This window comes from Chiloscyllium plagiosum, unplaced genomic scaffold, assembly GCF_037043375.1.
Source record: "Chiloscyllium plagiosum isolate Xiang-an unplaced genomic scaffold, Cpla_swu_hap1 HiC_scaffold_13, whole genome shotgun sequence".
Taxonomy (NCBI): Eukaryota; Metazoa; Chordata; class Chondrichthyes; order Orectolobiformes; family Hemiscylliidae; genus Chiloscyllium; species Chiloscyllium plagiosum.
In genome coordinates, this window is record NW_028270151.1 from 41,889,739 (window position 1) to 41,904,407 (window position 14,669).

The 14,669-nt window shown below is 41.1% G+C and overlaps 1 protein-coding gene across 1 annotated transcript in view; it reads left to right on the plus strand.

Moving 5' to 3' along the window:
- Positions 1-14,669, plus strand: part of dis3l2 (DIS3 like 3'-5' exoribonuclease 2) — a 299,652-nt gene that overhangs the window by 256,871 nt on the left and 28,112 nt on the right. The window contains exons 16-17 of the mRNA XM_043702288.2: positions 8,790-8,973; positions 12,389-12,475. Of these exons, the coding sequence (XP_043558223.2) occupies positions 8,790-8,973; positions 12,389-12,475 (271 nt within the window). The remainder of the gene's footprint in view (positions 1-8,789; positions 8,974-12,388; positions 12,476-14,669) is intronic.

Below are 14,669 nucleotides of genomic sequence, written 5' to 3' on the forward strand. Positions count from 1 at the left end.
TAACATACTGCCCACTGTTAATGGATTAATATGTTACATGATGCCAGCAAATCGGACATTATAAAGGAAGCTTTTAAACTAGTTAAGGTATTGCAATTGTTCCTGTTTTTGGAATACTACTGCCTCTTTCCATCATCTAGTCTCACATGAGCCAATATATTTCTGAATGCAAGATAACTGCATTTGAAATGCTTTTTGTACAATATACATACTTTTAATGATATATTATAGAAAATGTGAATAAAATGTATTTCATTTGCATCCTTACATTTCTTTAATATTTTTCTCTCCATGGTAAATTCTGCTGTATTTCCTTGGAAGGTCCATAGTTCTGAAAGTATGCTGTTAGATCTTTCTTGAACTTGGACATTATTGGTGGAATATTCTTGTTCTATATTTTGGAAAAAATTCTCTCTCTTTAATTTTATAACATTTCTTTTATCAAAAACTACATTGAAATTAGGTGTTTTTTTAAGAATAATGTGCAAATTATTTCTTCACAAATGCAGAAATTTATTTTATTTCTCATAACCATAACCTTTGTGTTGCATCATGTACGTGAACATACATAACGAGTCTATAATTTGGAGATGCCGGTGTTGGACTGGGGTGTACAAAGTTAAAAGTCACACAACACCAGGTTATAATCCAACAGGTTTAATTGGAAGCACTAGCTTTCAGAGCGCTGCTCCTTTATCAGGTGGTAGTAGAGGACACAATTGTAAGACACAGAATTTCTAGCAAAAGTTTAGAGTGTGTTGGAACTGAAATTATACGTTGAAAAATATCTTGATTGTTTGTTGAGTCTTTCATCTATTTGAATACCATGTTAGTTTCACTTCTTTCATATGTAAATCACAAAACGTTTTTTAAAAGTTACATTCTCAAGTTAACTGCAACAATTGGTGTTAGCTCGACAATATGTTGAAGGTGTTAGCCCCCTTTGTTCTCTGTCTGTGCCAAAATGTTTAGACTGATTCTAATCTAAAAAGTGAGATAACAGAGTTTTACATAAAATCATGCAGTTTTTGAGCAAAGTACAATGTAACACTGCAAGGACAAGTTCACCCCACAAACGTATATGTATATGTATGTGTGTGCATGTGGGTTTTTGTGTGTGTGTGTGCATGCGTCCGTCCGTCTGTCTGTCTGTCTGGGGTGGGGGGTTGTGAGTGTGAGAGAGAGTGTATATGTTTTTGTATGTGAGTGTAGAGTGTCCAAGGCTGTGGGGGGGTGTGCGTGTGGGAGTGTGTGTGTGTGTGTGTGTCTGGGGTGGGGTGTTGTGAGTGTCTGTGAGAGAGAGTGTATATGTGTGTGCGTGAGTGTAGAGTGGTCGAAGTCTGTGAGAGGATGCGTGTGTGAGTGTGGGAGTGTGTGTGAGTGCCTGTGTATACGTGTGTCCATGTGTATGTGTGTGTAGGAGTGCCTGTGTGTGTGTGTGTATGTGTAGGAGTGTCCGTGTGTGTGTATAGTGCAATGGTGGTCACCTGTAGTGTGACATGAACCCAAGGTCCTGGTTGAGGCCCTCCCTATGGGTACAGAACTTAGCTATCAGCCTCTGCTCAGCCACCTTTCGCTGCTACCTGTCCCGAAGTCCACCTTGGAGGATGGTCACCCAAAGGTCCGAGGTCAAATTTCCTGGACCGCTGAAGTGTTCCCCAACTGGGAGGGAACACTTCTCTGTGTTGATTGTTGTCCAGTACTTCCCAGGAGCTGAAAAACTAAACCATGTTCTTCGTGACCTGCAACATGTTATCAATGAGGATGAGCACCTCGCCAAGACCTTTCCCACACCTCCACTGCTTGCCTTTAAACAACCCCCAAACTTCAAACAGACCATTGTTCGTAGCAAGCTGCCCGGCTCTCAGGACAACTCCATACAACCCTGTCAGAGTAGGCGCTGCAAGACGTGTCAGAGTGTGGACATGGACACCACCATTATACATGGGGACAGCTCCCACCATGTACATGGCTGGTACTCATGTGACTCAGCTACTGTTGTCTATCTTATACGTAGCAGACAAGGATGCCCTGAGGCATGGTACATTGGGGAATCCGAGCAAAGACTACGGCAACGGATGAATGGGCACCGCACAATAATCAACAGACAGGAGTGTTCCCTCCCAGTTGGGGGACACTTCTGCAGTCCAGGACATTTGACCTCAGACCTTTGGGTGACCATCCTCCAAGGTGGACTTCAGGACAGGCAGCAGCGAAAAGTGGCCAAACAGAGGCTGATAGATTAGATTAGATTACATTACATTACAGTGTGGAAACAGGCCCTTCGGCCCAACAAGTCCACACCGACCCGCCGAAGCGAAATCCACCCATACCCCTACATTTACCCCTTACCTAACACTACGGGCAATTTAGCATGGCCAATTCACCTGACCCTGCACATCTTTTTTGGACTGTGGGAAGAAACCGGAGCACCCGGAGGAAACCCACGCAGACACGGGGAGAACGTGCAAACTCCACACAGTCAGTCACCTGAGGCGGGAATTGAACCCGGGTCTCAGGCGCTGTGAGGCAGCAGTGCTAACCACTGTGCCACCGTGCCGCTAAGTTCTGTACCCATAGGGAGGGCCTCAACTGAGACCTTGGGTTCATGTCACATTACAGGTGACCACCATTGCACTATACACACACACAGACACTCCTACACACACACAGACACTCCTATATACACACACACACACACACACACACGTATACACACACACACGTATACATAGACACTCACACACACCCTTACAGACACACACTCCCATACTCACACATGCATCCTCTCAGAGACTTTGACCACTCTACACTCACGCACACACATATACACTCTCTCTCACAGACACTCACAATCTCCCACCCCAGACAGGCACACACACTCCCACACTCACACATGCACTCCCCCCTCCCCCACAGACTTAGACACTCTACACTCACATATACACTCTCTCTCACACTCACAACCCCCCACCCCAGACAGACAGACTTACACACACAAAGACCTACATGCACACATATACGTTTGTGGGGTGAATTTGTACTTGCAGAGTTAAATTGTACTTTGCTGAAAAACTGCATGGATTCATGTAAAACTCTGTTATCTCACTTTTTAGATTAGAATCAGTCTAAATATTATGGCACAAACAGAGAACACAGGAGGCTAACACCTTCAACATATTGTCTAGCTAACGCCAATTGTTGCAGTTAACCTGAGAATGTAACTTTTTAAAAAAAAGTTTTGTGATTTACACATGAAAGAAGTGAAACTAACATGGTATTCAAATAGATGAAAGACTCAACAAACATTCAAGGTATTTTTCAATGTATAATTTCAGTTCCAACACACTCTAAACATTTGCTATAAATTCTGTGTCTTACAATTGTGTCCTCCACAACCACCTGATGAAGGAGCGGCGCTCCGAAAGCTAGTGCTTCCAATTAAACCTGTTGGACTATAACCTGGTGTTTTGTGATTTAAAAGTGTCTATAGGCATTGAGTTTATCATCAGCAAGAAATTACACTGTAAAACATGTCAAGTTGCTTCATGGAAGTATTTTAAAACAACAGATCATTCAGCCTCATGAGGAAATGCTCAGTCACTGAAGTGAGGAAGGAGGTACAGGGAGCTGAAGGTATGATTGGCAATGCTTAGGCAATAAAAATCAGGGATATGCACTACACCAGAATGATGTTCACAGATCTCACAGAATTATTGGATTGGAGGAGGTTGCAGAGTTAGGGAGGAGCATGGTTGTGTCATGATTTGAACATGAGGATGAGAATTTTAAGATTGGGACAGTGCTAGACTAAAGTCAGTACTAATTAGTGAGAAGAGAAGTATTGGGTGAGTAAGATTTGGTGCCAGGGTATGAACAGCAGAGACTTGGATAAGAGTAGATGATGGGAGGCTGTCTAGGATAGCATGAAAGCATTTAAGTTTTGGAGTAACATAAGCATAAATTAGAGTTTGAGCAAAAGATGAACTATATGATAGAGGGAATATGGGTTTGGAGTTTTGGATCAGGGTCTTGGATAACAGGGTTGTCAACAATCTGGTTCAGTGTGATGGGGGATACAATTGGTTGTTGGGGAATGGACTTTGTGATAGGGGTCAAAAAGAATGGTTTAATTCTTTCCGATGTTTTTAACTGGAGGAAATTTTGTCTCATGAGACAGAGTGATAGAGAAGCAGTTTAACAGCACAGATTTTAACATTTTGTATGGGTTGATGGTCAGGTAGAATTCTGTTTTCAGGATACATATGAAACTTAGTTTATGCCTTTGGATGATGTCATTCAGGAGGCAGAAAATTGATGAGAAGTAAGAGAGTGAAGGATGGCACCTTTGAATATTCCAGAGGTACGGGGACATGAAGTCTGTGCACTATTTACAAATGAAACCTGTTGTTAACCATATGTATAAATTTAATGTTATCATCATCCTTCATAGTTTTATTCTCAACCTAATTTGTGCAGTTAATAAAGCCAAGCCTCCTCATACATTATGTCCTTTTACGACCCCCATTATTGTGAGGTGACCAAAAATGAAAGTGCATTCAATACTTCTGGTGCATATTGAACAAATGCAGTTTGAAAATTCTCCACATTCCGTTCAAATAAGTCTCCACAACTCTCAGAGAAGATTGTGATGAAGATTTTTGGATATGTTTTTATTTGGAAACTTGAATTTGAAAGTGGACAGAACCATGATTGTTATCTCACCAACCTGGAATGTTTTTGAGTTCAAGTCCCAAAGGCAAAGCAAGACCATGGATACGTGCTTAGTGCTTCTGTTTGCTTGACAGAAGGTTAGCCTACAGTATTAAGGTACAAGAAATACATGAGCTTGAGTTTGGAAAAAGAAAACTAGGGAAGTTACATGAAGTCATACTTCACCAGGATGCAGTAAGCATAAAGAATGAAATATACAAGGTAGCAAAAGGTGTTTTGAAAAATACTAATGTAATGCAATTTTAAGCAAGACATGCAACTGCCGGAAATCTGAAGTGAAAACAAAGACTCAGCAGACCAGGAAACATCTTTCGAGAGGAAAAAACATTTAGTGTTTCAGGTTGATTACCTATCATCAGAATAAAAGCTCATCAACCAATAGTGTAGATTCTCGTTTTCCATTTATTACAGTTAAATGGTGACCACTAAGAGTAATAATGAGAATAGCAATAGAAAAGGGATTTTTAAAGCAAAATGCTGAGACCAGTTGTCTTCAATTCGTGTACCTTACAGGAACAAATGATAAGGATATGCGCAGGAAATGTCTCCTGTTACTCAAACTTCAGTTTGGAGTTTGGGGTTTCTGAGCTTGAGGGATGGTTGGAGTCAGTGCAAATCAAACAGGAAACTGGGAGATTCCTGGAGGGCAGGTTGCAGAAGCTGGTCACCCTGCAGCTACAGGGATGTTTGGAGTAGGGAAAAGTGAGGACTGCAGATGCTGAAAATCAGAGTCTAGATTAGAGTGGTGCTGGAAAAGCACAGCAGGTCAGGCAGCATCCGAGGAGCAGAAAAATCGACGTTTCGGGCAAAAGCTCTTCATCAGGAATGAAGGCAGGGAGCCTCCGGGATGGAGAGATAAATGGGAGGGGGGGTGGGGCTGGGGAGAAGGTAGCAAACAATACAATAGGTGGATGGAGGTGGGGATGAAGGTGAAAGGTCAGAGAGGAGCGTGGAGCAGATAGGTGGGAAGGAAGATTGGCAGGTAGGACAGGTCATGAGGATGGTGCTGAGCTGGAAGGTTGGAACTGGGTTAGGCAATGCAAGAATTGTTCCAGAACATGGCTTACGTAAAGTGAGACTGTGTGTCGATACTTTGCCTCATTAACTTATTGGAGCTTTTGGAAGCGGTAGTTAGATATAATTTTCCCTTAACAAATCCATGCTGACTTTTCTGAATCAGTCCAAAATTTTTTATAGTAATGTTTCTCAAATTCTCCCCACCACTGAAGTTAAACTGACTGGTCTGTAGTTGCTGGGCTGATCTTTAACTCCACTTTCTGAACAAGGGGATCATGTTGGTTATTCTCCAATCCTCCCCCACCACTCCAAATCCAGGGAAGAGTGACGATTATTACCAGTGCTTCTGCAATTTTCACTCTTGCTTCCTTCAGTATCCTTAAATGCTTCTCATCTGGTTTTGCTGCATTATCAAGCTTAAGTACCTCGCCAGTTGACTATTTATACTCTGGCTTGACTAACGTCATTTTCTACCATCATTCTAAACCTTATGATACAATGATCATTGTCACCTAAATATTTGCCTGCTGTCATTTGATCTACTTGACCCATCTCATTCCCAAGAACCAGATCTTAACAATGCATCCATTCTTATTGGCCAATTCACTTTTTTGCTTTTGGAAATGCTTCTCAACAAAATCTAAGAACACTTGTTCTTTGCAGTCCCTTATACTACTGTTATCCAAGTCGATATGTGGGCAATTCAGGTGTTCCATTATAAACCTCCCTGTTTCACTTCTCTGTAATTTTCTTGCAGATTTGTTCCTCATTATCCTTCAAACTACCTGGTGGTCTGTATACTACACTTAGCAATGAATTTTCACATTTATTATTTTGTAGCTCTCGCCAAATCAATTCTGTCCTTGAGGGCTCTGAAACACCCTCTTTCTCCTGTACTGCAATACTCTCTTTCACCAAAAACACTACCCCTTCTCCATTTTTTTCCCTTTCTTAATCTTTCTAAACACCTTGTAAACAGAAACATTTAATGAATAGATTTGCCTTTCCCTTGGACAGGTCTCCATTATCTTTATCACATCTTATTCCCTTTATACAAACTGCCTGCCCCCAATTTTGTTAATTATCATCAACAAATAATCCCTACAGTGTGGAGGCAGGCCCTTCAGTCCATCGAATTCATGTCAACAACCCCCCCTCCACCCGAAAGAGCATCCCAGCCGGACCCAACCCCTACCCTATCCCTGTGTCTCTGCCCTTGCCATGGCCCTACACATCCCTGGACATAATAGCAATTTAGCATGGCCAATCCACCCAACCTGTATATCTCTAGACTGTGGGAGGAAACCAGAGCACCCAGAGGAAACCCACGCAAATATGGAGAGAATGTGCAAACTCCACATAGACAATCACCTGAGGTGGAATTAAATCCGGGTTCCTGGCGCTATGAAGAAACAGTGCTAACCACAGAGCCACTGTGCCATCCTAAACTGTGTGTATTCACATATGTACAGTGTAACCCTGATTTAGATTTCACTATTTCCCCGTTTACTCCAACTTTACCCATTAACTTATCATTCATTATTTTAGGGTTATCTGCCTCTCTCAGTATTTCACATACCCTGATATTACTTTCTAAAATTCTGTTCTGGTTGAGAGACATCTACTGAGTTAGTTTAAACCCTTGCTAATAGAACTTAGCAAATACCTCACAAATAACTCAGTCCCAGCTCTGTTCAGATACAACATGTTTGGCATGTACAAACGCTATATTCCTCAGACCCAGTTCTATTAGCTCAGGATCTCAGCTTTCCCTCTTGCACCATATATCATGCCACATATTCATCTGTCCTCCCCATTCTGTATTTGGCACGCTGAGAGTAATCTGGAGATTACTACTTTATAGGCCCTGCTTGTTAGCTTTATATCCTGCTCTCTGTGATTGCAGATAGAGTCATCCTTTCTATCTATGGTCATTAGTACCAATGTGGACCATGACTGTTGACTGTTTGTCATCCAGAAGAAGAATGTCATATCGTCATTCCATGACATCCTCCGCCTTGGCACCAGGGAGACAACATGCCATTACTTTGATGGCTGCAAAAACACCTGTGTGTTCACTTAACTCAAGAATTCACTGTCAGTACTTTCTTTGCTCTTCTTTCTCCTCCCCTATTCAACTGCCACCCATAGTGCCAGTGGCTTGCCTTGGTTCTTGCTGCATTCCTTCAAAGATCCAATAATCTTTGACATCCAGTAAAGATAACTGCCTCATGACCTGCAGGGCTTCTGGGAAAACTTACTTTACTTGCCGATTTCTCTTGGTCTTTATTGCAGTATTCCATTCCCAACCTCTTGCTTGTCTAACATATAGCGTGACATCTCTCTGAATGTGCTATCCATGTAGTTCTGTGCCTCACAGGTTCACCTCTGTGATGCTAACTGCTGCTCAAGCTCTGAATCCTGGAGCCAAGCTTGTACAGCTCGTGACAGATTCCGCACAAGGGCTCATCTACCGAAAGGCATGCACGATTCCCCACCTGCCACAGGATGACCATTTCACTTGACTAAGTTGAATTGCCATACCTCAACTTATACTTTATTTGTTACTTTATCATCTGTGACTTTATCTACTTTACCTTACTCTTGTACTATTATCTATAAAAATGGAGATAAATTATAAAAAAAGAAATTCTTTACCCCTTACTCACCAGTCAGTTCCCTCTCCTGTATCTATGATTTTTTTTTCTCTTGCCCTGTACTAGTTTAGAAATGTGTTTTCAAAATTACTAAAATTGAAACACGGTCTGTAATAGTAACTGTTCAACAATCAATCAACTCACAACTTTCCTGTTGCAGCATGCATATGTTTTCTCCTCACACTGTTTTATCTGGTGTTCACTCCCTTGCCCTCCCTCATCCCACACCTAAAAGTAATCAAAGGAAACATGGATAAAATGACAATGCAACAGTAAAGGAGGAGTTCACATTTGTAAGAAAGTCTTTTCCTTTTTATTAATGGCAATGTTAAGGTACATGTTGTGTTTTTATTACCTGAAAATATTTTGCACATTTTTTAGGTTGATTGAAGAGTTCATGTTACTGGCAAACATGGCAGTTGCCCACACGATCTATAGTAAATTCAGTGAACAAGCTTTACTGCGCCGACATCCACCACCACAAACAAACATGCTTGATGACCTCGCTGCATTCTTTAAGGAGCTGGGACTTAAGGTTGACTTCAGAACTGCAGGCGCATTACACGTGAGTTTACAGAAAAATTGGGTACAAAACTATGTGATGGTTTAAGCTTCTGTCTTTAATTGAAAACAGATGAGTTGAAACACTTTTGAATCAAAAATTTGTCAAGTAAACTGGCGTTCCAATTATGTTTCAAATTTTAAGTACAATTGTAATATTAAAATCTTACTTGTGTACTATTAAGTGATCATTCTATGAAATGTCTGCACTTGTTTGATGAATTTCTGGAGGTTTAATATTACACCCAGTTTTGCAAAATGTCCAGAATCTCAAACCAAAGATCATTTTGAATGTACTGATTAAAAATCCCATTTTGTCAGGGAATCAATCCATTCAATCTTTATTGTGAATTCTTCGGCTGCGCTTTGTGTGTATCTCTAATCCATAAGGAGTGGGCATATAGGCGCACGTCATGAATACAAAGTACTTTTCTATGGAGCTGGACATTCTGGGAGAATTGACAACCTATTAGGAGACGGAGTTGAAAAGTGGGGCACTGGAAAAATATAGTGGGTCAGGCTGCATCCGAAGAGCTGGAATGTTGATGTTTCGGGCATAAGCCCTTCATCAGGACTGTGGAGATGGAAGGGGCCTAACAGATAAATAGAGGAGTGAGGGTGGTGCTGGGGGGAAGGTAGCTGGGAAGGCAATAGATGGATATGGGTGGGGGGATGTAATTGTGATAGATTGGTGGGAAGGAAGATGGACAGGTAGGGCAGGCCAGGTCAAGAGGCCAGTGCCAAGTTGAAGGGTTGGATCGGGGATGAGTTGAGGGGGAGGGGAGCTTTGGAAACTAGTGAAGCTGATGTTGATGCCGTGAGGTTGTAGGGTCCTGAGGCAGTAGATGAGGCGGTCTTCCTCCAGTTGGTGGGTGGCTTTGATTTGGCAGTGGAGGAGGCCCACAATTTGTATGTCCTTAGGGGAGTGGGAGGGTAAGTAGAAGTGGTTGGCCACAGGGTAGTGGGGTTGTTTGGTGCATGTGTCCCAGAAATGTTCCCTGAACTGAGTTGGCGTTCTGTCTCCCCAATGGAGAGGAGACCACAATTCGAGAGCAACGGACACAGTAGATTAGATGAGATGAGTGGATGTGCAGCAAAATCTCGGCTCTGTCCTCTTGACCTGACCTGTCCTATCTGTCCATCTTCTTTCCCACTGACCTATCACAATTAACCTCAACCCGTATCCACCTATCACCTTGCCGCTACCTTCCCCCTCCCAGCCCCACCTCCACCCTTCTCTTTATCTCTCAGCCCCCTTCCCCATCCACATTCCTGATGAAGGGCTTTTGCCCAAAAAGTTGACTCTCCTGCTGTTCAGATACTGCCTGACGTGTTGTACTTTTCCAGCACCCCACTTTTTGACTCTGACTCTCCAGCATCTGCTGTCCTCATTTTCTCCAGCCTATTAGGAGATGGTCAGTATGCATGGATTTGTTTCATAACTGTCTAAGTCCTTCTCTAATTGTTGAAACTGTTTATTGCAAACAATATTGAATAACTTAGTCAAAAATATAAGCAGTAGTACCTATTTTCATTTTATAATTTGTATATACTCATACAAATTTGAGACATTCTACACAAGTTTGAAAGACATTTCCCTTAGTGACTAGGTAGTTTATACATGAAGATTAATAAAGGCTGTTTCTGAGCATAGAGTCATAGAAGTGTATAGCACGGGAACAGATCCTTCGGTCCAACCCGTCCTTGCCAACCAGATATCCCAACCCAGTCTAGTCCCACCTGCCAGCACTAGGCCCATATCCTTCTAAACCCTTCCTATTCATATACCCATCCAAATGCCTTTTAAATGTTGCGTTTGTATTAGCCTCCACCACTTCCTCTGGTAGCTCATTCCATACATGCACCATCCTCTGTGAGAATTTAGCTGGCAATGGCTTGTTTTGCATCCTGAGTTATCATGTGTAAGGTTGATTTTGATCACGTACACAATGATAAATCATAACATGAATGTTTTCAAAATCATAATTAAATAAATATAAAACTTGATTAGAAAATCCAGAACTTCTATATATTTTACACAAGCAATACAGCCTGCTTGAGTTGTTTAAGAAGTCTTTTTATACAAATTCCCTTGGCAGTTTATTTTTAAGGCAGTTTTTAGTTATATTTTGTTTAGTTTATTTAGTTTTACGTTTACAACATATTGATTAAGGACCAGATCATTCCTGAAATTGCTTCAGGTCTAGAGGCTCCATTGAAGCAGGCGTCTCTGAAATAAAATCTGATAGTTTTACTCTTGATATTAATTCAAAGTTAATTTTAGAGGAGCCAGCTAAAAGGGGAATGCTATTTTAAAAACTCTTTACTCTTCCCTAGTCCCTGCTTCTAAACAGTTCTCTTTGAATCTCTCAAAATTGATTTACTGAAATTGTGTTTGTGGTCTGCAATTCAGATCTGGAGATCATTTCACCCTCTCCTTCATACATCTTGTGGAGGTGCCAGTGATGGACTGGCGAGGACAAAGTCAGAAGTCACACAACACCAGGTTATAGTCCAACAGGTTTATTTAAAATCACAAGCTTTCTGAGCACTGCTTCTTCAGGTGAAATGCCACCAGATGCTGAAAACAGAAATCACAGAGAAAGATAGAAGCTAAAAACTATCCAGTGGGTCAAGGATGTAATTTCTGCCTTTGAAGGAAACTATAGTAACTTAAAACTATTGGGTTTGTGATATCCTAGTTTTTAATATAGTTATTGTGTGTTACCTAGCTAATGCAATCTGCTTATAGTTCTGAAAGTAAGTGTTGCACTGTATTTCAGTCGAACTCATCTATGACGAACAGACATCCCAATCTGACCTCGACCCATTTGCCTGTGTTTGACTCATATCTCTCTAAACCCTTCCTCTTCATATACCCAACCAGATGCCTCTTAAATGTTTTTATTGTACTTGCCTCCACCACTTCCTGTTCTGCTACCTTGATGTTTTTACTTAAAAGTGAAGTTGAGATATATTTCACCCAGTATTGTGCTGCAGTCTTACTAGAGTAGACAAAATATAAATTCTGGCAGAGTATATATTCTTTTGATTTATTTCAGGTGTATCAAAGCAAGCCAAATCCTAGATACAAGAGGAAACCCAATCTAATGTTTCCTTCATTTTGGTGGAAGAATATCATCTGAAACTTCCAGCTATTGCATAATGGAATAGCAGCACCCACTTTTCAAACAACAATAAAAATTAACATAAAACCTGATTTGATTATATCTTCACTGTCTCACAAAAAAAATCACTTTAAAATATATTTACTTGTTGTTTACCAGGGAAGAATATGAAGAAATAAACCTTTGATCAATGTTCATGTAACGTTAAATGTTTTGTTTTGATTCAGTGCATAGCTTCCAGATGGTATGATTTCAAAGCTAACTTTTTTTGTTTGCTGACTTGCCAAACAGAAGACCTTAAATGAAACTGTTGGGAACGACGAGTATTCTGCTGCCAGAAAAGAAGTACTGACCCATATGTGTTCTCGACCAATGCAGGTAAAAGAGATTTAAATGGTATAAAGATCTCTTGTTTGTACAAGAATAATATATTAGTCTGCTAACAAAAATGTACGTGATTCCAGACTTCAAGAAAATAAACTTGCATATACAGCTGTGACAGCATTCGTGTAATTACAAATGCACTGTTATTTAGAAATGAACTTTATATTCTTTACATTTATCTACATTTCTGTGAGCCGACACAAATTAATGTATTAATGTACTATGCTCATATTTAAGTTGACTGTACAAACAGAATGTTCAGTGGAAATTCATTACAGTGTACTTTGAAGTCTTGATTAGCAAAGGTCAGTGTTCATTTTGTCACGTTCTTAAGTTCTGTACAAGGCATTACATTCCTAACTCAGTCACAAATAATAAGTTTGCCCAAACTGCACTACTATTCACAATTGAGTAGTCATGCATTTATGATACATTGTAACACAGATATAGAATACGTATTTGTGGTATGGGTGATGATGGCCTGCTGGTAAGGTCACAGGACTAGTAATTCAGAGGTCCAGACTAATATTCTGCGCACGTGGGTTCAAATCTTACTAAAGCAGCTGATGAAATTTAAATTAACTGAGCAAACATTTGTTGTTCACACCTAATTGTCATTAAACAGAGTGGCTTGCTGGGCTATTTCAGAGGGCAGTTAAGAGTTAGTCAAGTTGCTATGGGTCTGGAGTCACACATAGGCCAGGACATCTCTGCACGAATTCCTCAGGGTAGTGTCCTAGGCCCAATCATCTTCAGCTGCTTCATCAATGACCTTCCCTCTGTCATAAGGTCAGAAGTGGGGAAGTTTGCCGATAATTGCACAATATTCAGCACCATTCACAACTCCTCGGACACTGAAGCAGCCCATGTCCAAATGCAACAAGATCTGGACAATATATGCAGGCTTGGGCTGATGTGGCAAGTAACATTCGCGCCACACAAATGCCAGGCTATCTCCATCACCAATAAGAGGCAATCTAACCACCATCCCTTGACATTCCGTGATACCATTACTGAAACCCAAACTAACAACATCCTGGGGGTTATCATTGATCAGAAACTCAATTGAATTCACCATTTAAGTGCAGGACTACAAGAGAAGGTCAAAGGCTAGGATTACTGCGGCAAGTAACTCACCTCCTGACTTCTGAAAGCCTGTTCACTATCTACAAGATATAAGTCAGGAGTGTGATGGAATACTCCCCACTTGCCTGGATGAGTGCAGCCCCAACAACACTCAAGAAGCTTGACACCATCCAGGGCAAAGCAGCCTGCTTGATTGGCACTGCATCCACATGCATCCACTTCCTCCACCACCAATGCTCAGTAGCAGCAGTGTGTACTATGGACAAGATGCACTGCAGAAATTCAGCAAAGATCCTTAGGCAGCACCTTCCAAACCCACAAGCACTTTCATTTAGAAGATCAAGGGCAGCAGATACATGGGAACACCACCACCTTCAAGTTCCACTCCAAGCCACTCATCATCCTATCTTAGAAATATATCACCGTTCCTTTACTGTCGCTGGGTCAAAATCCTGGAATTCCTTCCCCAGTGGCATGTGGGTCAACCCATAGCAGGTGGACTGCTGTGATTCAAGAAGGCAGCTGGCTACCACATTTTCAGGGAGAACTAGGGATGGGCAATAAATGTTGACCAGCCAGCAATGCCCACATCCCACAAGATGAATAAATAAAAAAAGTAAGGATGGCATGTTTAACATCTAATGGTGTGCACTGTTGCACGAAATAGAGCAAGAAATTATATGGTCTATATAACCACTATCCCATAGGATGACTTTGGGCAAACTCAAATGGCCTTATCACCATCACTGAATATTGCCCAGTCGATCTCCATTATTCTGGCATAAGGTGTCTCAAAAGCTTGAACAACGGGAAAGGTGGTTGTTTTATACTGCTATTAATTTTCTTAATTATGTGGGCATCTCTAGCTAGGCCAGCATTTATTGCCTATTCCTAATTGTCCAGAGAGTCAAACATATTGTTAGGTGTCTGGAGTTGCATGTAGGCAAGATCACGTAAGGATGACAGATTTCCTTCCCTCAAGAACATTAGTGAACCAGGTAGGTTTTTCCAACAAACGAGAATGGTTTCATAGTCATAATTAGTCCCTTAATTCCATATTCTTTATTGAATTCAAATTCCACTATCTGCTATTAGCTGAGTT